Source organism: Carcharodon carcharias, chromosome 2, assembly GCF_017639515.1.
Source record: "Carcharodon carcharias isolate sCarCar2 chromosome 2, sCarCar2.pri, whole genome shotgun sequence".
Classification (NCBI taxonomy): Eukaryota; Metazoa; Chordata; class Chondrichthyes; order Lamniformes; family Lamnidae; genus Carcharodon; species Carcharodon carcharias.
In genome coordinates, this window is record NC_054468.1 from 143445836 (window position 1) to 143468734 (window position 22899).

The window sequence follows — 22899 nt, forward strand, 5'->3', positions numbered from 1 at the left end:
ATGATTCCTTCGGTGCTACTTCATGTTCTCGTCGGGACTTGGAAAAATTTATTAGTTTTGCTTCCAATCTCCACCCCTCCATCATTTTCAAGTGGTCCATCTCTGACACTTCCCTTCCCTTCCTTGACCTCGCTGTCTCAATCTCTGGTGATAGACTGTCCACCAATATCCATTACAAGCCTACCGACTCCCACAGCTACCTTGACTACAGCTCCTCACACCCCGCTTCCTGTAAGGATTCCATCCCATTCTCTCAGTTCCTTCGCCTCCGTCGCATCTGTTCCGATGATGCTACATTCAAAAACAGTTCCTCTGACATGTCCTCCTTCTTCCTTAACCGAGGTCTTCCACCCATGGTCGTTGACAGGGCCCTCAACCGTGTCCGGCCCATCTCCTGCGCATCCGCCCTCATGCCTTCTCCTCCCTCCCAGAAACATGATAGGGTCCACCTTGTCCTCACTTATCACCCCACCAGCCTCCGCATTCAAAGGATCATCCTCCGCCATTTCCGCCAACTCCAGCATGATGCCACCACCAAACACATCTTCCCTTCACCCCCACCGTCGGCATTCCGTAGGGATCGTTCCCTCCGGGACGCTCTGGTCCACTCCTCCATCACCCCCTACTCCTCAACCCCGACCTATGGCACCTCCCCATGCCCACGCAAAAGATGTAACACCTGCCCCTTCACTTCCTCTCTCCTCACCGTCCAAGTGCCCAAACACTCCTTTCAAGTGAAGCAACATTTCACTTGCATTTCCCCCAACTTAGTCTACTGCATTCATTGCTCCCAATGCGGTCTACTCTATATTGGAGAGACCAAACGTAAACTGGGCGACCGCTTTGCAGAACACCTGCGGTCTGTCCGCAATAATGACCCAAACCTCCCTGTCGCTTGCCATTTCAACACTCCACCCTGCTCTCTTGCCCACATGTCTGTCCTTGGCTTGCTGCATTGTTCCAGTCAAGCCCAACGCAAACTGGAGGAACAACACCTCATCTTCCAACTAGGCACTTTACAGCCTTCCGGACTGAATATTGAATTCAACAACTTTAAGTCTTGACCTCCCTCCTCCATCCCCACCCCCATTCGGTTTTTTCCCCCTTCCTTTTGTTTTTTTCCAATAAATTATATAGATTTTTCTTTTTCCCTCCTATTTCCATTATTTTTAAATATTTTTAAATCTTTTATGCTCCCCCCACCCCCACTAGAGCTATACCTTGAGTGCCCTACCATCCATTTTTAATTAGCACATTCGTTTAGATAATATCACCAACTTCGACACTTATGTGTTCTTTTGTTCTGCCGTCTGTGACATCTTTTGATGATCTGCTTCTATCACTGCTTTTGCCTACAACCACACCACCCCCCTCCACTTCTCTCCCCCCACCCAAACCCCCCCCACCACCACCTTAAACCAGTTTATATTTCAACCCTTCCTGGGATTCACCTAGTTCTGTCGAAGGGTCATGAGGACTCGAAACGTCAACTCTTTTCTTCTCCGCCGATGCTGCCAGACCTGCTGAGTTTTTCCAGGTAATTCTGTTTTTGTTTAGGCCCACACACAGGTCCAGCCAGCGCAACACCCCAGCCCACCTCAGATGAGGATGAAGACCCATCACTGCGTTCACCTGCACCCTCCACCAATGCAGAAACACACACTTCGGTGGGTGCTAGATCTAGATTAGGCTCGGGGTCACTTTGTGGAGAACACCTCACTGACACATCTCCAAAGCAGTTGGAGGCAGTGACAGCCCAGGTCTCTGGCAATCAGAGGGATTGCTGAAAAACAGGCACTCGCTGAGTCTGAGTCATGAATGAGACTCTGGAAATGGCCTGGCACACATGCTGAAGATGTAAAAATAGGTAATGGAACATCAGGCAGAGTTGCGGAGGCAGCCAACAGACTAGAGCGAAGGATGGAGGCATCTGTTCGCGTTCGGTGTGATGTCATGGCTCCGACATGTGAACACCTTGAGGCCACCATGGGAAGAGTAGCAGCCACCTCAAAGACCTTGGTACAGCAGGTTCTGCTAGATTTGCACTCAGACCTGCACTCCATTGCTTTAGGCATAGGTGGGATCCATCAGTAGTTAGACAAGAGGGGGATGGGGCACCTCAGCCTTCCTTCAGGTGCCCCTTCACCTCAAAGAGTCAGGCAGGGGTCTTCTGGCACCCACAGGGAGGACGACAAGCTGCTGAATACCGCAGGGCCACCTACCCAGGTGACTCTCAGATTGTCTAGCTGCTCCAAATCCCCTCTGCCCATGACTCTTCAGGCTGAGGAGGGTGCACCTGCCGCACAGCAGGAGACCCAAAGCAGGCTGGGGCCCTCCAGAAGACTCCCGCTAAGGTCATTACAGACAACAGAGCATTGGATTTAGCAGGCTGCCTCCACCTCTGCTGCAGACGTTGGGAACACACCTAGATATAGCAAAAGGGTAAGGGAAAGTAAGGAATACTGAGAGCACAATAGTGGCATGGATGTTCATTCACTGTATATAGCACGCACCTTTGTAAATACATTTTGAGTTCATGATAAACGTCTCATTATGTGAATGCCTCTTGCATATGAATCTATGTGCCCTCTTATTATGAGGGTGATCCAAGCTTCTACTCTGTGATTGCCCCTCGTTATGTGCCTCAGATTCATGTATTGTTTAGCAAACTCATGTTAGTCTCTCGCCCCTTGTGTCATGTAAGGGAGATATGTCAAACCATATCCATTGAGATTTTATCCTTTAAGCTTTCCAACTCAGCATGGAATGATGTGTGTTCATCTGTTTTAGAGGACTAAATTTAATGTTGTATCATTAACGCTGAGCTGTGTTCATTGTGGGTGTGAAAGTGCATGACCTGGAGCCATTATGGTCTCTACAACTATGTGCAAATCTCTGTGGCTGCTCAAAGTGTCACCTTAAGGTGGTAACGACCGCGCAATGTGCAGTTGATGGAGGGTGCGTACTCGTGTGCTGCCTTTCACCTTGCACACCAGCTACATGCAGCTTTGGATGTTGACCTTTCCAAGAATGAGGGCTTCGTGATCCTTGAGGGTTACAGGTTCAAGGTTGGATGCTGACCTTGCTTGTGATGTCACTGCTTGAAAGGTCTTCCTAATCAATGGCATGGTGCTCAGGGGCAGGACGAATGTGCTCAGGTCCCCTTGCCTGGATCTTACCCCTGCTAGAACCTTGTGGCTATCAGTGTGTTTGCGGCACATCTTGCACACCCTACTGCTGTTTTGGCATCCTCACATGAAAGCTGACCAACATCACCCTTCCAAGTCCTTCCAAGTCCTCCTCATCTGAGGAAGTCTCTGCCTCCTCCATATCTCCCTGTGGCAAGTGATCTGCCCTTTGAAGTTCCAGGTTGTGCAGGGTACAAAAGACCACGATGATGCTGGACACCCTCTCTGGAGAGTACCGCAGAGCCTCATGGTCCAAGCAATGAAAGCGAATCTTCAGGATGCCAATGGTTTGCTCAATGATGGACCTTGTCACAGAGTGCGCAGTATTGTATTTTTCCTCCAAGGCACTTTGAGGATGTGCCCAGGTGTCGTGAGCCATCTCTTCAGTGGGTACCTGTTATCACCCAGCAGCCAACCCTGTAAGCGCTGCAGAATTTCAAATATCAGTGCACCTGAGAGTGACTCAGGATGTAGGAATCGTGGGAATTCCCAGACTACCTGGCACAAACATGCATGACCTACTTCCGATGATCGCAGACCAGCTGAACATTGATGGAATGGAAACCTTTCCTGTTAATGAAAATCAGGGGCTGCTGTCAGGGTGCTCTTAAAGTGACACTTGTGCAATTGATTGCTCTCTGTACAACTGATCGCTCTCTGCACTCTTGGGAAGCTGGACATTGCCACAAATCCCAGAAATCTGGCAGCCTGGCTAATTTCATCCATTAGACTGATAAGCCTTACTGTGGAGGGGATCCATCACCTTCTTTATACATACATGTGTTAAGGTCTGAGAGATGCCTCATGGGTCCCCTGTGGATCTCTGGAATGAGCCGTTTACAAAATAATTTAGTGCAGCAATGACCTTCAGGGGCACCATCAGGGTATGGCCTCCCAATTCATGCAGCATCAGATCCTTCCCCAGAACATGGCAGATATGAGGCACCACTTCTCTTGACAAATGTAGACGTACACAGCACTGTCTCTCACTCATCTTCAAATAGGAGGTGTCTTTGGCATACCCTTGGTCACGCCAGTCACCTCTGTAGGATGCGCCTGACCTCCTCAGCCTCTGGGTCTTCCTCAAGTTGAGCACTGCAATCAAGAAAGCAACACTGACCACAGCCTCAATTCTGCAATCTTGATTCTTCCTGTGGACAGATAGGCCTAAGAGATGAATGTATCTCACCCAACAATTACAGACCTCCCACTCCAAGCCAGAAAGTCACTGCCATGTCCTTAGGGTGCACTTGAACTACCTGCCTTTCCCTGTTCCACCTTTGTAGCTGAGGCGCCTCTACACAGATCACGGGCTGAATAATACACTTGGTGCTGAGGGCAGGTTCTGCACCCAGACGTTGGCGGCCTTTTGGCTTCCAGGCCTGCTTTCGGAACATGCCCAGTCAAACGTCAATTGGGGCGTGTTAATTTCCAGGGTGACTTTGAGGCCGTCATCCTGCCCAATCAGTGCTGGAGGTGGGATGTCCGGCCTCAGAGTTCGTTCCAGTCGTTTTAAGTGCCCCCTGGCATGGGACAGTGTCAGGGACCCAGCAAATGCAGGATTGCTTCAAACTCCACAGGATAATTTGTTCTTGAGCAATTTGCAGGCTTCTAAGTTGAGTGCATTTCATTTTGAATTCTGCTGTCTCCAAACCTTGGGACTGGTCAGAGGTGGCATTCTGTTTTAACCTGAATAAGCTAACCAATTATTTGCATGCAGGAGTTGTCTAGTTGTTGCATGTTTCCCTCCAGAGACGTCTGTGCCATTGGAATGAGGAGAAAGGCAGGAGAGAAGGGCCAAACCAGTCCCTAGATTCAACGATGACTCTCTTAGAGCCCTCCTACCTACAGTCTCTCACTGAGTGAGCAGCTGATGCCTACCCCTGGTCAGAGGAAGAAGCTGAGCCAATCAGTGCAGCCTGGGAGAAGTTGGCTGAGGAGGCCAGCAGTGTTGGGCTGGTCAGAAAGAAATGGTCCTAATGCCAGAAAAAGCTCAATGACCTAATAAGGACAACCAGGTTGAGTAAGCCTTTTGTATGCACAATCTTGTGCCAGTGTGCTACAGGGCATGCTCACAAATGCAGGAGGAAAGTTATGGGCATTTATGATATGTTAATGCTTGCAAATGGGGTTTCCAACATGGGTCGGTGGGAAAGTCGACCTGCCATCAGACCACCATGAAAGGACTAGGGGAAAAATTCTGACTTGTTTTTCCGCTGGGGGAAATTCGACTTTTGGCCTTACACCTAATTTTCTGCTCCCGTCCACCATAACTCCTCCTGCTGGCGGGACCAGAAAATTCCACCCATCGATTCTGTCAAAGGAAGGATATATAATTAAAGGGATCCCGGCACAGGTTAGAATGGGTCAATTGGATATGGATTTTTGAGGCTGCAGCAATCCAGAAATGGGGAATCATGGCCACCCCCCACCATCTCCGCCCACTCCCCCCAGGTCTCTCAGTGTTACCTGGAGGTCTTAAGGCTGTGAGGTGATTTTTCTTAAGCATGGGGGGAAGAAGCCAACCTCTGCAGTCAAGCATGCTTGGATGGAAGCGGCCGAGGAAGTGAGTAGCCGAAGTACGGTCCCTCCAACCAGCAGACAGTGTATCAAGAAGACTCAGAACCTCAAGAGAGTGGGAAAGGTGACTACAGCAGCAATTTCAACTGCCAAGCTCTGCAACTCTGACTTATCCAGCATTCACCTGAACAGCATTCCTCAGAAAAACACACCTTACAGCTGCACTCACTCCTCTCTTTCGATACACCTCACATTCCATCTGAGCAGTCAAGACTTACATGCACCCTATCATACCACCCCCTCACATCCATGCCTCACAATCACCCTCCTCAAATGTTGTCCTTCTGTGCTCCCCATAGTGATTACTAACATTCATAGCTCTCAGTTTTCTCACCTTACAGAAGAAGAGAGCATACAAACTTGGAGAGACAGAGAGAGAGAGAGAGAGAGGGAGGGAGAGAGACCGCAAAGCGGAGACCCAGATGATGGCCTTTAAGTGTCAGTCACTGGCCATGTGTGCCCATCTGGCCCGCTGGGAAGGGGATCTTGTTCCAGCAGGCTGCAAATGTCAGCCATGACCTGTCATAAAAACCTAAGCTTCCTGAGATATTGGTACTCATTTATGTCAAGACAGCTGATATTCTGCCTGTAGACTCTGTGTTGGCTGGCTTACCTCCTTGGGCCTGGGTCTCTGCATCCATTCCCTCTGCTCTGTGGAATGGAATGTGGCTGAGAAGAAGGCAGATGGTGCTGGTGGTTTTGATTTTGCTGCTCCTCTTGCTCTTCATCAGAGGTGCAAGGTGAAGCTACATTTGCTATTCCCTTTAGATAAAATCACCACCGTCAATGCCCCTTTATCCTTTTGTCTATGACATCCTTGGCAGTCTCTTCTTGGCCTCCACCTATCACTGGCCCCCTTTCGAGCTCTACCTGTCCCACCCCCCCTCTACCAGTTTATATTTTATCTCATTTCTATATTTCTTTGTTCTGATGAAGGGTCATATGGACTCGAAATGTCAACTGTATCCCTCTCCACAGATGCTGTCAGACCTGCTGAGTTTTTCCAGGTATTTTTGTTTTTGTTCTAGATTTCCAGCATCCGCAGTATTTTGCTTTTATTTTGCTGTTCCCATGCTGTGGTAGAAGCTGGCAGCAGGGAAGTACAGCTGAAGATGAGTGAAGTTCCAAGAAGTTGGCAATCACCTGACAAGCACTGAAAACACTGAAAACACTCTCCTTGAAGGTCTGCTGTGAGCATCCGTTTTACACTTGGCCATGGCTGCAGCCCTTAAGTTTCATTGGTCAAAAAATTCCCAGAATGTCAGTTTTACTGAAGAAGCACTCCTTGTGGTGCATTCACCTCAGTGACACTGGCAAGTTCCCACATAGTTTGGAAAATAGACCCACTACCTGTTAAATGCAGAATCCTTGATTAAAACAGAGCTTAATCACTTAATATATTTAAATGCCTTGCTATATGGACGCGCCTTGCTCGCTTTCAAACCAGCCTAACTGATAGCTGGAAGAGGGCGGGATGATGCTGGAATCCTGACTCAATGTCACTTTTAGGGGATTCTCATACCCAAACCTGCTTCCCCTTGTCTATGAAAATCCACCCCCTCCCCTGTTATAGCAGGATTTCAGTTTTCAACTTAAAGTTGCACCCATGCCGTTCAGAGTTTACAGAATTTACCTCATCCACTCATGGTATCTCCTTATAAGATAAAGTGGCCATTTAGCTGGTAAGTGGTGTTACTGCAGGTGCCACTAATTGCCCATTTAGGTGTGGTGGTGTGTTACAGTTCACTCTGGCCAGGTCATTCAAATTAATTTTAGGAGCAGGTGGCTTTGTTTCCTAAGTTAAAGCAGCAGGCCTTTCCATTTCGACACTAAAGCACTCTGGACATTTGAATCACCAGATCATGATAACAGGGCTCTTAAGCACTGTTTTCTACAGTTTTGAATGTGTTGCAGCATTCTTTCCAATGGGAAATGTACTCTAATGCATCTCAACAATTAAGTAAGGCTGATCAGTGTAATGGTCAACTTACCTTGGAAGACAGAGCTATATGATCAATCATTGCAGCAAAAACACATTTAACTTAGAAGATAGCATCTAATAATGACATTTGAAGTTGTCAAACCTATTCCAATTAGCTATCACAAAATTTCTGACTCCTCAGCCAGCTTCCCTGAAGGTTCCTGAGCTCTCTTACCTGGCAAGTTTTCCAAAAGCTTCTAAAACCAGCCCGTCCTGACAAAAATGATAAGGGTCTGTCAATGGTGATTTTGACATCACAGGATGTGTGCGTGGGGTCATGACGCCAGCTGACCCTGAACCTTTTCCTATACTATGGGAAGTTTGTGAGGATCTCATTTTGAGGGGGGCATTCAAATTTCTTGTCCCAAGCCACAGTTTTTCTGATTTCCGCACCCCTTCCCAACTTTTTTGCGACACAAAAATCCAGCACCATGTATCAGGTCTTGTAATACTTGCCAGCCAAGCTGATTAAAGTCTCTTAACAGGCCTGAAATCTGCAATTATAATTTTCTTTCAAATACTCTCCAATGCCCGTGCAGGCCCCATTTAGGATAAGAAATCACCACTGGGATCAGATTGTTAACATAATTATAGATAGTCTCTTGGAAGTTTTTATCTTTATGTAGTAGGTAGGAATTTCAATAGAAAAAGGTAAGCATCCATGTATAAACAAGAAACAAAAAAGAAATGTTACAGGAAGATATTTGCATAAAGCAAGATTCTTTGTGCAATAAAAGCCGGCAAATAAATTAAGCATTTCAAGTAGAAAATATCCCAAAATTCATCAAGAAGAAGTGGCATCAGCATCAAATGCAGCAAGCAATATTACCCCAGGGGAAGGGGATGCTTGTGTAACAAATCATTTACCCAGAGCCAAATTCGATTTTCCACAAATTAATGAAACACTGATTTATTGCACATAATCAAAGAATTAATCTGATCCCAGCATCCTGGAGACTGCAGAGTCCTCCTCTCTAGAGGAGAAAGTTAGTCAGTGACTAAGGTCTATATATCAATATCAGAATTGTTTACATAGTTTCCACTTTGGTGTGCAGTCTGACGACTGTAACAGAAGCGGCTGATGGGATATTTCTGAACTTTTAATGGCTTTTCTCTGAAAATTGGTAAATTAATCAAATAATCTTTGAATTTCATGAAATAAAAATGGCCATACAATGGACAAACCGATGCAATAGCCAAATGAATGAATATGAGCACAAATGCACAATGTACCATCTATTCCCTTCATAGAACAAAGAGAGTCAACAACCAGCTACATCGCAGGAATGAAACTTCTAAGATATCAACTATCATTGACCCACTCGAAGCAGGCACCAATATAAACAAACTTCAGAAGATGATGATACCAGTGAGGATGAGTGAGCGAAGGGTGAGGGCGAGGTTAGAAAGGTGGTGTCAGCCATGATGGTTAAGGAGGTAACAGCTGGTACATGGCAAGGATCCAGGAAGCTGCATTCCCCTCTTGAGTTGCATGGGAACATAGAGGCCTTGATTTCAAATGGAGGTCTCTTACAGAAATAGGATAGTAATGAGGAGCCAATTGCCTGTTTAAACATGAGCTTCAGAGATGCCTGAGTAGTTTGGAAGAGTTCAACACTTAATATGCCATTGTCCATGAATATATGATTGCCCATGAATATTGAAGTAATAGTTGTCTACCACTGAGCACATGCCAACATCAGCTGTAGCAAAAAGATCAGTTACTGAGCTTACAGTGACTTCAGTACTAAATATCCCTGTCATTGATACAGGTCTATGAGGTTTAGCCATAAATGCTTACACTATTGCTGCAGAAGATTCAGGAACAAATCTCCAAGAAACATTGATGGCCAGCTCCACTTCAGTTAGAAAATAGTTTCAGGTAATCCCAGTGATCGGATTTCAAAGCCTTATAAACATTCACTACTATGCAGTCATTCAGATCTAGTGGACAGCGAAAAACAGAACTTTCCACCAGTGGTACTGATTGAATAGTACAGGTACTTTCAGTTTGCACACATATCAGGTGAAATTCTGTTCCATTGTGTAACTGCACCAGTGACTATGGGGGCCACTTCAGAATACACTGAGCTTACAGTGACTTCAGTACTAAATATCCCTGCCATTGATACAGATCTAAGAGATTTAGCCATAAATATAGGTAGCGAACCTTCTGCATTCCTGACATTAGCAGTCAGTATCCACCAGTATTACTCCCTCAACTAATGGAACATACACTAATAGGGTGCATCCACAATCTGCAAGCTCACTGCGAAAAGCAAGTACAGCAGGTCGGAATGACACAGCACGATATTTACTCTGCAGTTACTTTCTCCTAGCAGTTCATGCTTGCTTACTCACATGGGCCTACTCTGAGATTGGAACAAGTGCTGATGATCTCCATTCCAGATCCCAAAGGATATTTATAGTTGGGGGTGGGGTCACCACATTCAAATAGCAATGGCAAGGCCTTGTGCCTTTATAGGCATAACCTGGATGTTGGTCAGAGCGGGTGCAGGGAGCATGTGATGATATGTGGTAATATGACAAGCATTGCTTGACCAGCTGGGTGTTTGTCTGCTGTCATTGGTCATTTCACTTCATTAAGCACAGAGTGGAACCTGCATATGAAGCTGTATTAGCACAGGTACTTTGAAAAAGAACATGATCATAAGCCTTGAGATTCACCTGAGATTTTCCATGGTCAGCTCTTGTTTCTCCTTCAGTTTGGCTAATGATGTATTTTCTGCTTTGAAACGTTCAATTTCTGTTTCCAATTGTAGAAGTTTGGCTTGGAGTTGTCTAGATTGGGCACCTTCTGTGTGATTTAAAACAATACAAAGATGGTTTAAAACTACTTTGAATAGAGCTCATAATAACAACAACAAGTAATTTATTGGTTCCTGTTTAAAATTTTTATTTTACAAAAAACAACCTTGATCATAATACAGTACTTGAAAATGAATTAATGACTGGAATTTTGTTGTGGAATAAGGGGTCACACCTGCCAGCTGGAGAGGTGGCGAGAGACCCGTGTTGATTCTTTTCAGGAAGGCCACCAAACCACAAGCCAATAAGGCAGGGGCAAGGCCAGCGGCCGGCCTTCCCCTGGAATCAAGAACCTGAGGGTGGAAGTCTCACCTACTGAAAGCTGCCAACCAATCAGAGGCCAGAAGCTAAAAGCAAAAAACTGTGGATGCTGGAAATCCAAAACAAAAACAAAAATACCTGGAAAATCTCAGCAGGTCTGGCAGCATCTGCGGATAGGAGCAAAGTTAACGTTTTGAGTCCGAATGACCCTTCAACAGAACTAAGAGGCCGGAAGCTCTTATACTCAGCAGCACCATAGAGGAGGTGGTGGCTGTTGCAGGAAGAATACCCACCAGAATCCTAGGATCACAGGACAACCCAGGCCACAGGTAAGTAATGTGATGGGGAGGAGTGGGGTTTTGCAGGGTGGGTGTCACGGGAAGAAGGGCTTAGGGGGGTCAGCAGCAAGGGCAGGGGGTGGGTCTCAGAGGCCCGGTCCCCCTTCCTGATGTTGAGTCCCTCAATTAGGCATTGAGTGCCTTTGATTGAAGGACCGCGCACCACAACACCCCCACAGATGTGACAAGCTGATCGCACAGTTTGATCTGTTGTGCAAGCTGCATGTCGACAGACTAGACGCCCCTGGGTTAATACCATTAATTGGCCACTTAAGGACCTCAATAGACTGCAAGAATTGTTGACTATGGGCCTTGTTTTATCTGGTCAGCCTCTAATCAAGGGAGTCAATACTAAATGCAGTCTTTAGGTGAAATTGGGTTAAAGGAGATGGACTAACTGAACCCAAGGATACAGATATTAAATCACCACTTTAAAGTCTTTTCCTGCATCAGAGCCCATGATCCCTTGGCAGTTAAAATTCTGCCCAAAGAATCAATCATATTTTTATATATTTCTAATTTTAAATCTTATGTTGTTATTTATAATGGAAATTGCCCATATAAACTTGTCACATTGTCATCCCTACACCCCTTGGCCAGTAGTGCTACATTGTCTCCACTCAAAGGAGGTCTTTACAGTGTGGAAAGTTTAGTGAGGCAGTTTCCTTTTTTTTAAGAAATAGGAGGATGGCAAACCTATAAGGCTTATCTAGCCCACTCTGCCATTGAATATAATCATGGCTGATCCTGGGCTTCAACTTCACTTTCCTGCCTGCCCCCCCATACCCCTTGATTTCTTGATAGACCAAAAATCTGTCTATCTCAGCCTTAAGTATATTCAATGTTAGCACATCCAAAGCCATCTGGAGTGGAGAATTCCAAGGATTCACAACTCTTTGAGTGAAGAAATTTCTTATCATCTTAGCCCTAAATAATTGGCTCCTTATCCTAACTGTGCCTCCTTGTTTTAGATTCCCCAGGCTGGGGAAACAACCACTCAGTGTCTATCCAGTCAAGCCCGTTCATATTGAATATTTCAATGAGAACACCTCTCATTCTTCTAAATTCCACAGAATATGGGCCCAATTTACTCAACCTGTCATCATAGGACAACGCTCTAATCCCAGGGACCAATCCAGTGAACCTTCGCTGTGCCTCCAGTGCAAGTTAATCCTTCCTTATATATGGAGACCAAAATTGCACACAGTATTCTACATGTAGCCTCTCCAAAGCCCTGCACAATTGTAGCAAGACTTCTTTACTCTTGCACTCCAATTTCCTTGCAGTAAAGGCCAACACACCATTTGCTTTCTTAATTGCTTGCTGTACCTGCATGCTAATTTTTTGTGTTCCTTGTATAAGCACACCTAAGTCTCTCTGAAAATCAATATTTACAAGTTTCAAACCTTTTAAAAAATATTCTGCTTTTCTATTCTTACAACCAAAGTGAATAACCTCACATTTCCCCACATCATACCCCATCCGCCACCTTGTTGCCCACACGCTTAAATTGTTAATATCTCTTTGCAGCCTCTTTGTGTCCTCTTCACAGCTTGCTTTCCCACTTAGTTTTGTTTCATCAGCAAGTTTAGATACATTACTCTATTGTCCCTTCAACTAAGTCATCAATACAGGTTGAAAATAGTGAGACCCTAGCATTCACCCACTAGTCATAACCTGCCAACTTGAAAATGCCCCATTTATCCCTAATTTCTGCTTCCTGTCCATTAATCAATCCTCTATCCATGCTAAGACAACACTCCCATTCCATGAGCCCCTATATTGTCTATTAATCTTTTATGTGGCACCTTATTGAATGCCTTTTGGAAATCCAAGTATACTACATCTATTGGTTCCCCCTTATCTACCTTAATAGTTACAACCTCACAAAGCTCCAATAAATTTTTCAAACAGGATTTCCCTTTCATAAACTATGTTGATTTGTTCTAATCAGACTATGCTTGCCTAATGTGCATTTTTAAGACTCTTAATTATAGAGTTTTGCACTTTCCTGATGACTGATGTCTAGCTAATTGGCCTGTAGTTCCCTGTTTTCTCTCCTTCTCCTTTCTTGAAAAACCGTGTTATGTTTACTAGCTTCCAATCTGCCGGGACCATTCCAGAATCTTAGGAATTTTGGAAAATCATAGCCAGTGCATCCACTATCTCTGCAGCTCTCTCTTTTAGAACCCTAAGATATAGGTATAGATGTCAGATTTTATTTCCTGGAATTTCTCCAGTATATTTTCTCTGCTGATATTAATTATTTTAAAACAAAAACAGAATTACCTGGAAAAACTCAGCAGGTCTGGCAGCATCGGCGGAGAAGAAAAGAGTTGAGGTTTCGATTCCTCATGACCCTTCGACAGAACTTGAGTTCGAGTCCAGGAAAGAGCTGAAATATAAGCTGGTTTAAGGTGTGTGTGTGGGGGGCGGAGAGATAGAGAGACAGTGAGGTGCAGGGGGTTGGTGTGGTTGTAGGGACAAACAAGCAGTGATAGAAGCAGATCATCAAAAGATGTCAACGACAATAGTACAATAGAACACATAGGTGTTAAAGTTAAAGTTGGTGATATTATCTAAACGAATGTGCTAATTAAGAATGGATGGTAGGGCACTCAAGGTATAGCTCTAGTGGGTTTTTTTTTAATAATGGAAATAGGTGGGAAAAGGAAAATCTTTATAATTTATTGGAAAAAAAAAAGAAGGGGGAAACAGAAAGGGGGTGGGGATGGGGGAGGGAGCTCACGACCTAAAGTTGTTGAATTCAATATTCAGTCCGGAAGGCTGTAAAGTCCCTAGTCGGAAGATGAGGTGTGGTTCCTCCAGTTTGCGTTGGGCTTCACTGGAACAATGCAGCAAGCCAAGGACAGACATGTGGGCAAGAGAGCAGGGTGGAGTGTTAAAATGGCAAGCGACAGGGAGGTTTGGGTCATTCTTGCGGACAGACCGCAGGTGTTCTGCAAAGCGGTCGCCCAGCTTACGTTTGGTCTCTCCAATGTAGAGGAGACCACATTGGGAGCAAAGAATGCAGTAGACTAAGTTGGGGGAAATGCAAGTGAAATGCTGCTTCACTTGAAAGGAGTGTTTGGGTCCTTGGACGGTGAGGAGAGAGGAAGTGAAGGGGCAGGTGTTGCATCTTTTGTGTGGGCATGGGGTTGTGCCATAGGAGGGGGTTGAGGAGTAGGGGGTGATGGAGGAGTGGACCAGGGTGTCCCGGAGGGAGCGATCCCTACGGAATGCCGATAAGGGGGGTGAAGGGAAGATGTGTTTGGTGGTGGCATCATGCTGGAGTTGGCGGAAATGGCGGAGGATGATCCTTTGAATGCGGAGGCTGGTGGGGTGATAAGTGAGGACAAGGGGGACCCTATCATGTTTCTGGGAGGGAGGAGAAGGAGTGAGGGCGGATGCGCGGGAGATGGGCCGGACACGGTTGAGGGCCCTGTCAACGACCGTGGGTGGAAAACCTCGGTTAAGGAAGAAGGAGGACATGTCAGAGGAACTGTTTTTGAATGTAGCATCATCGGAACAGATGCGACGGAGGCGAAGGAACTGAGAGAATGGAATGGAGTCCTTACAGGAAGCGGGGTGTGAGGAGCTGTAGTCGAGATAGCTGTGGGAGTCGGTGGGTTTGTAATGGATATTGGTGGACAGTCTATCACCAGAGATTGAGACAGAGAGGTCAAGGAAGGGAAGGGACGTGTCAGAGATGGACCACGTGAAAATGATGGAGGGGTGGAGATTGGAAGCAAAATTTATAAATTTTTCCAAGTCCTGACGAGAGCATGAAGCGGCACCGAAATAATCATCGATGTACCGGAGAAAGAGTTGTGGAAGGGGGCCGGAGTAGGACTGCAACAAGGAATGTTCCACATACCCCATAAAGAGACAGGCATAACTGGGGCCCATGCGGGTACCCATAGCCACACCTTTTATTTGGAGGAAGTGAGAGGAGTTGAAGGAGAAATTGTTCAGCGTGAGAACAAGTTCAGCCAGATGGAGGAGAGTAGTGGTGGATGGGGATTGTTCGGGCCTCTGTTCGAGGAAGAAGCTAAGGGCCCTCAGACCATCCTGGTGGGGGATGGAGGTGTAGAGGGATTGGACGTCCATGGTGAAGAGGAAGCGGTAGGGGCCAGGGAACTGGAAATTGTTGATGTGACGTAAGGTGTCAGAGGAATCACGGACTGCGCGCTTCTATCTCCTACCCAAAATCCACAAACAGAACTGCCCCGGTAGACCGATCGTCTCAGCTTGCTCCTGCCCCACAGAACTCATTTCTCGTTATCTTGACTCCCTTCTCTCTCCCCTTGTCCAGTCCCTTCCCACCTACATCCGTGATTCCTCTGACACCTTACGTCACATCAACAATTTCCAGTTCCCTGGCCCCTACCGCTTCCTCTTCACCATGGACGTCCAATCCCTCTACACCTCCATCCCTCACCAGGATGGTCTGAGGGCCCTTAGCTTCTTCCTCGAACAGAGGCCCGAACAATCCCCATCCACCACTACTCTCCTCCGTCTGGCTGAACTTGTTCTCACGCTGAACAATTTCTCCTTCAACTCCTCTCACTTCCTCCAAATAAAAGGTGTGGCTATGGGTACCCGCATGGGCCCCAGTTATGCCTGTCTCTTTATGGGGTATGTGGAACATTCCTTGTTGCAGTCCTACTCCGGCCCCCTTCCACAACTCTTTCTCCGGTACATCGATGATTATTTCGGTGCCGCTTCATGCTCTCGTCAGGACTTGGAAAAATTTATAAATTTTGCTTCCAATCTCCACCCCTCCATCATTTTCACGTGGTCCATCTCTGACACGTCCCTTCCCTTCCTTGACCTCTCTGTCTCAATCTCTGGTGATAGACTGTCCACCAATATCCATTACAAACCCACCGACTCCCACAGCTATCTCGACTACAGCTCCTCACACCCCGCTTCCTGTAAGGACTCCATCCCATTCTCTCAGTTCCTTCGCCTCCGTCGCATCTGTTCCGATGATGCTACATTCAAAAACAGTTCCTCTGACATGTCCTCCTTCTTCCTTAACCGAGGTTTTCCACCCACGGTCGTTGACAGAGCCCTCAACCGTGTCCGGCCCATCTCCCGCGCATCCGCCCTCACTCCTTCTCCTCCCTCCCAGAAACTTGATAGGGTCCCCCTTGTCCTCACTTATCACCCCACCAGCCTCCGCATTCAAAGGATCATCCTCCGCCATTTCCGCCAACTCCAGCATGATGCCACCACCTAACACATCTTCCCTTCACCCTCCTTATCGGCATTCCGTAGGGATCGCTCCCTCCGGGACACCCTGGTCCACTCCTCCATCACCCCCTACTCCTCAACCCCCTCCTATGGCACAACCCCATGCCCACGCAAAAGATGCAACACCTGCCCCTTCACTTCCTCTCTCCTCACCGTCCAAGGACCCAAACACTCCTTTCAAGTGAAGCAGCATTTCACTTGCATTTCCCCCAACTTAGTCTACTGCATTCTTTGCTCCCAATGTGGTCTCCTCTACATTGGAGAGACCAAACGTAAGCTGGGCGACTGCTTTGCAGAACACCTGCGGTCTGTCCGCAAGAATGACCCAAACCTCCCTGTCGCTTGCCATTTTAACACTCCACCCTGCTCTCTTGCCCACATGTCTGTCCTTGGCTTGCTGCATTGTTCCAGTGAAGCCCAACGCAAACTGGAGGAACAACACCTCATCTTCCGACTAGGGACTTTACAGCTTTCCGGACTGAATATTGAATTCAACAACTTTAGGTCGTGAGCTCCCTCCCCCATCCCCACCCCCTTTCTGTTTCCCCCTTCTTTTTTTTTTCCAATAAATTATAAAGATTTTCCTTTTCCCACCTATTTCCATTATTAAAAAAAAAACCCACTAGAGCTATACCTTGAGTGCCCTACCATCCATTCTTAATTAGCACATTCGTTTAGATAATATCACCAACTTTAACTTTAACACCTATGTGTTCTATTGTACTATTGTCGTTGACATCTTTTGATGATCTGCTTCTATCACTGCTTGTTTGTCCCTACAACCACACCAACCCCCTGCACCTCACTGTCTCTCTATCTCTCCGCCCCCCACACACACACCTTAAACCAGCTTATATTTCAGCTCTTTCCTGGACTCGAACTCAAGTTCTGTCGAAGGGTCATGAGAACTCGAAACATCAACTCTTTTCTTCTCCGCCGATGCTGCCAGACCTGCTGAGTTTTTCCAGGTAATTCTGTTTTTGTTTTGGATTTCCAGCATCCGCAGTTTTTTTGTTTTTAATTATTTTAATTTGGTCACCCTTATCAGTTCCTAGGCTACCCTCAATTTCTGGCTTTTAACTTTTATCTTCTACTGTGAAAAGGTCACAAAATATTTGTTCAATGTCTCTGCCACTTTTTCATTCCCCATTATAATTTCTCCTGTCTCTGCTTCTAAGGGACCAATGTTTACTTTAGCCATTCTCTTTTTTCCATTATAAATTTGAATGTAGGAATTTTTAGTGGCAAAAGTTGAAATGAAGTGCAAGAAAACAAGGCTTTTAAAGTATTATTAGATTTCCTTTGTCATTGCTCATGGTGAATCAAATATGTTTTTTCCAATTATGGGAGTGTTATGCAAGGTAGTATTACCAGGCGAACTGACTCATGACTCGTTGAAATAAAGCAGAAAGTGCTGGAAAAACTCAGCAGGTCTGGCAGCATCTATGGAGAGAGAAACAGAGTTAGCTCTTTGAGTCTGTGTGATTCTGCTTCAGAGCTTTTAAAAGCAGAGCTCTGAAGAAGCATCATATGGACTCGAATGTTAACTCTGTTTCTCTCTCCACAGATGCTGCCAGACCTGCTGAGTTTTTCTAGCATTTTCCGTTTTGATTTCAGGTTTCCATAGTATTTTGCTTTTATCATCAGCATTGAAGTTGGATCTAGAATCATACAGTCCTGGCAGGGATTGGCAGATCATCCCAATACTTTATGGTGGACTCCAGGAATGCTGGAGGGGCAATTCCAGGATTTCAGCAACGCTGAAGAGGGAGTTTCAAGTAATGCTACAGGATTGTTTAGACAGGGATCCTAGGGCATAGGGACACTGGGAAGGGAATTCTTATTGTCTGGGAGCAACGGAAGCAGTTATGGGATTATGAAGCAATGAAATTGCATTTAGAGGTTTGAAAGTGCTGCAAGTAGGTTGTAGGTTCTCGTTGTGGGGAGGGATGAACTATAAAGAGGGTGATTAGGACTCAGGAAGGTATAAGAACCTTTGAGACATTTTGACTGCACTCATCACTACCTCAAATTATCCACTTAAATGCAGTACTGAGTGAGTGCTAGCTTTCGGATGACACATTATTCATAAGAAATCATAAGAAATAGTAGGAGTAGGTCTGTCCCTCAAACCCGCTCCACCAATTCAATAAGATCATGTCAGATCTGATTGTTACCTTAACTTCACCTTCTTGCCAACCCCATAACCCTTGACCCCCTTGTAGGTCAAAAATTTGTCTAACTCAGCCTTGAATATATTCAATGACCCAGGGTGGAGTTTTCCCTGAATTGCACTAAGTGCAGTAGTGGGCATAGAAAAAAAACATTTTTCCCACCAGCCGCAATAGTGGGTTTGTGCAGCGTTTCATCCGCTTCCCAGCTCTCCTGCCTCATTAATATTGCATGCATGGGAAACACGCCGGATCGCTGGCAGGCAGGCTTGGATTTGCCTCACTCCAGATGCCATATTTAAAGAGCACCAGAGCACAGCTACTTTGTGTCTTTAGACCAGAGGACTGCTCCAGGTGACCGATGGCCCGGGAAGCAAAGAAGACAGCAGCCCCACCTGCTGGACGCAGTGGAAGCCTGCTGAGAACTCCTCTACCTTCGCTTTGGGCAAAGCCCAGCCATCAAATTCACCAATCCAGCATGGGAGGAGGTCGTGGTGGTAAGCGCTAATGCCCTCCAAAAGGGACAGCCACAAGAGGATGAATGATCTCCTCTGTTGCAGCAGGATAAGACATTCTTTTCATCACTCTCAACTCACACACTCACAAACCCATCACACATCCACAGGGTTTGCACTGACTGCCAGCTCAAGGGACATCACCACTCACTCTCTCACCTTCATCTCCCCTGCCCATCATGACCTCATGCCATCCATTGCACCACTCACACTCCACACATGCCAAGCATCCTTCTTGTCTGGCCTGGCAGGCATCTTGTTTACACACTCTCCATGCAGGAAAAGCTAGTCCACACCAACAGGGAGACATCCCATACTGGTGGAGGAATGCCTGACATCAAAGTCCTCACGGTCTTTGAAAATAGAGCCATCCAGCTGGCTGGTGAGGATGTGGACTGTTCCTGTGCAGACAGTGAGGTCGGCGGTGCTCAACCAAGTGAAGATCTTGAACTGCAACATATCCATCAGACGACCATACTGTGAGTGATGTCACCTGTTTCACAGTCCCCTGCCATGCACTAATTACCTCTCTTTTCTATCGCAGGCACATACAGGAAGCAGCTGAGGGTGGCCACAAGCTAGGTCATTGAATCCAGTCCCAAGGACACCTCGGAAGAGGAATCCGTAGACACACCAATGCAAGACCATGAAGCGCTCACCCGCACCGTCGACCAGTGCAGAGACACACACCTTGGTGGGACCTGGTTCTGGATTAGCCTCACAATCTGGTGTGCACAGTGTTAGGAAACAGAGATAGTTTGAGTAAGTTACATGTGTATTTGGGTGTCTTAGGAAAAAGGTATATCTTTAGGTTTAAGTTTAATTTATATTTTTTCCTATTTGTGAGTTAAATGATGAAACCTGGGGCAGAAGCTTCGCCTCAGCGAGCGGGGTCGGGGTCGGGGTCCGCACGCCGAGGCATAAGATGATGCGCGGTGACATCGGGCGTGCATCCCAACGTCACCGCGTGTCATTTAGATTTTCAGTTTGACGGGCGAGCAGCCGAGCTGTCAAAGACCTATTAAGGCCATTTAAAAAGCAATAAGCTGGGCTGACCATCCAACTTTAAGGTTGGTGGGCAGGCAAAGAGCCCAGGCGGCCTTCGCATTTTTCATGGAACCTCATCCACAGGCGGGATGAGGTTTCATGAACGTTTTTAAAGTGTTTGAAAAATTTGTAATAAAATTAATGGGCATGTCCCAGCTCATGTGACAGTTTCACAGGAGGGGACATGTCCTTAAAATTTATTTTTATCTTTAATCAATGTTTTACAAATGAAAGTAATCTCCCTGAGACATCTCTGTGCCTCAGGGAGATTCCTGCGCTCTTTCAACACAAGCAACCACTGCCCCCACCCCAGCTCGCACAGGGAGCGCTCAGGGCTCTCAGGTGCACGTCACACTGGGCAAGCCTTAATTGGGCCGCCCACCTAAAATGACGTAAGGTTGGACGGACAGGGAAAAATTCACTTTAATTTATTTTTAATGGGCTTTAACAGCTGTCTTAATTGTTGCCAGGCACACTGCTGACTCCCGTGAGCACCCGCCGACCGAAATATCACGTGAGTGTGCGATAATGTTGGGAGGCTTGCACAATGTCATTGTGCATTATTTCACGCTCATGCGTGTCATGCACTCGCCCACACGCCAAGCTGAAAATCCAGCCCTAAGAATCTTAGGTGAGTTGCTCTGAAGTTAAAATGACAGTGAATGTCAAGTGTGTTCTGGATCTTAAGGGAGATACCAAGTTGTCAGCAGTCTACTGGGATAGGAAACTGCAGATAGACTAGATTTCCCAAAAGAACCAAAAGGTCTGAAGATCAAGGAGTGAGATAGAAAGGAGGGGTCCCATGAAGACCTTCTAGCCTAGTCAAAGGACAAAAATCTGGAAGTGGTTCTGTTCTGTGGAAGTGAAAGTAAGGATCAAAGAGGAAGGCTCCAAGCTTGAAGCTTAAAGAAAAGCTGCAGGGAGCAGATCTTAAGCAAAAACAGCTTGTGAGAAGTCAGGAGATCTAAAGAGACATCTGAAGGACTGTAACTCTTTACTATGGGCATGTTAAGCAGTGGTGTTCTGTTGGCATGGCTCAATCAGTGAGAGAGAGTGCATGGAAGAAAGCTTGAATGCATGTGGTGACCAGGGGAGATGAACATTGGAAGGAGAATTCGAAACCCTGGAAGTAGACCCTTACGGAAGGCAACCGAGAGAAAGCGTTGTTTGGGAGAATATTTCAGAGCAAGTTCTTCAAGAGTGGAAATTGGAAACTCTCATGTGAAAGTGAGGCTGGTTGGTTCACGGTGTGACAAGTGTCTGCGGGGAGTTGAAGAGTGATCTATAGCATCTGTTTAGGGTGTCATCTATCACTTGGTTTCAGAGTGTGGTGTGTCGGACCACATCTATTGGTTTACATGGACCATGTACTAACTGTGAACGTTAGAGTATAAGATAGCTTTTGTAACTTCTGTTATCCTTACGAATATGTATATATCTGTAAAGGTATAATGGGTGAAGAGGTATTGTTATATAGTTTTATCTTGTCTAATTCTTTTGTTAAAAGCTCATCAGCTGACTCTTGTGACTCTGTTCAGGAGCCACTCTCCAAGCATCTAAACAAAAAATTAAAGTTAGGATCTATCAAGCCGGACTCCACCCTGGGGTCAGGCTTGTCCAGTAGTAACATCAGCTGGGGTTGGGATCATAACAACACTGCACTGTCTGATCCATAGCAGGCAAATGCCGGGAAATCCAAGGGGGCCGGCACTCAGAGGACAGCTGGAGGCCAGGAATCTGCTGAGTCCAAGTCAGATGACGAGCCTCTGGATTCAGTTCCATCTCAGCTGCTGGAGCTTCAAAGACAAGCTAGGGAACATCAAGAATGGCCGTACACTGCACTCCTCAGATTGCAAAGTACAATGGAGGAGTCCGTCTGCCTTCAGTCTGAGGTGGTAGCACCGGCATGCCAACACACCGAGGTCAACACTGGTAGGATAGCGGCCGTCATGGAGACCTTGGTCCAGGACATTTGTCCTGTACTGCTGCAGGAGCAGCACTCCATCACCGAGGCACTTGCTGGCATCAATAAGTGCCATAGCAAGGAGGGGTGGGGATGGGGGGGTGGAGGGCAGAGCATCTTGAACTCATTCTAGCCCCTTCCTCTCAAGGAGTCATCCAGGGACCCTTGGGAGGAGGATAAGCAGGGGCACACCCCAGGGCCATCCTCCAAGGTGACTCCGGGAATGCGCAGCCCCATCTGATTCCCCTCTTCCTGTAAGCCCTGCTGCTCCAAGTCCACAGGTTAAGAGGGGTGCCTCTGCCACACAGCAGAACCTGAAAGCAGGCCAGAGCCCTCCAGGTGTTGGCCCTCCAGGATGATCACAGACAGGGCATAGCAGTCAGCAGGCTGCCTCCATCTCCACTGTGGATGTGGGGAGGGCACCAAGACAAGGGGGCAGGGTTAAGAAGGTTAAGAAGATGTAGTTGCACAGCATGGGCACAGGTGTCAATCATTTGTACATAATATTCACAATTGTAAATAAACTGCCAAGAGTGTCTCCTTATCTATGGCTCCTTGTTATGACGAGCAGTGTTCGTGTCACTCAGATGTGAAACTTTGGTTCCTGCACAAGTTGAAGGTAAGTGTCTCAGTCCAGAGCCCTTTCCCTGTGCAGTGTGTAACCTTCAGAGCAAAGTGATTGTCCGGCTTCATAGTCATTCGACACATCAGTGATGCCTGCACCTCAATGTGGCTTGTCATTGCTGCCAGAAAGTCGTGGGCAGGCA

At 46.5% G+C, this 22899-nt stretch overlaps 1 protein-coding gene across 1 annotated transcript in view; it reads right to left on the bottom strand.

Annotated features, from left to right (window-relative positions):
* The window catches only part of si:ch211-140l13.3 (centromere protein J), a 334615-nt gene that overhangs the window by 156188 nt on the left and 155528 nt on the right, over nucleotides 1-22899 (bottom strand). The window contains exon 8 of the mRNA XM_041206857.1: nucleotides 10438-10567. Within this exon, the coding sequence (XP_041062791.1) occupies nucleotides 10438-10567 (130 nt within the window). The remainder of the gene's footprint in view (nucleotides 1-10437; nucleotides 10568-22899) is intronic.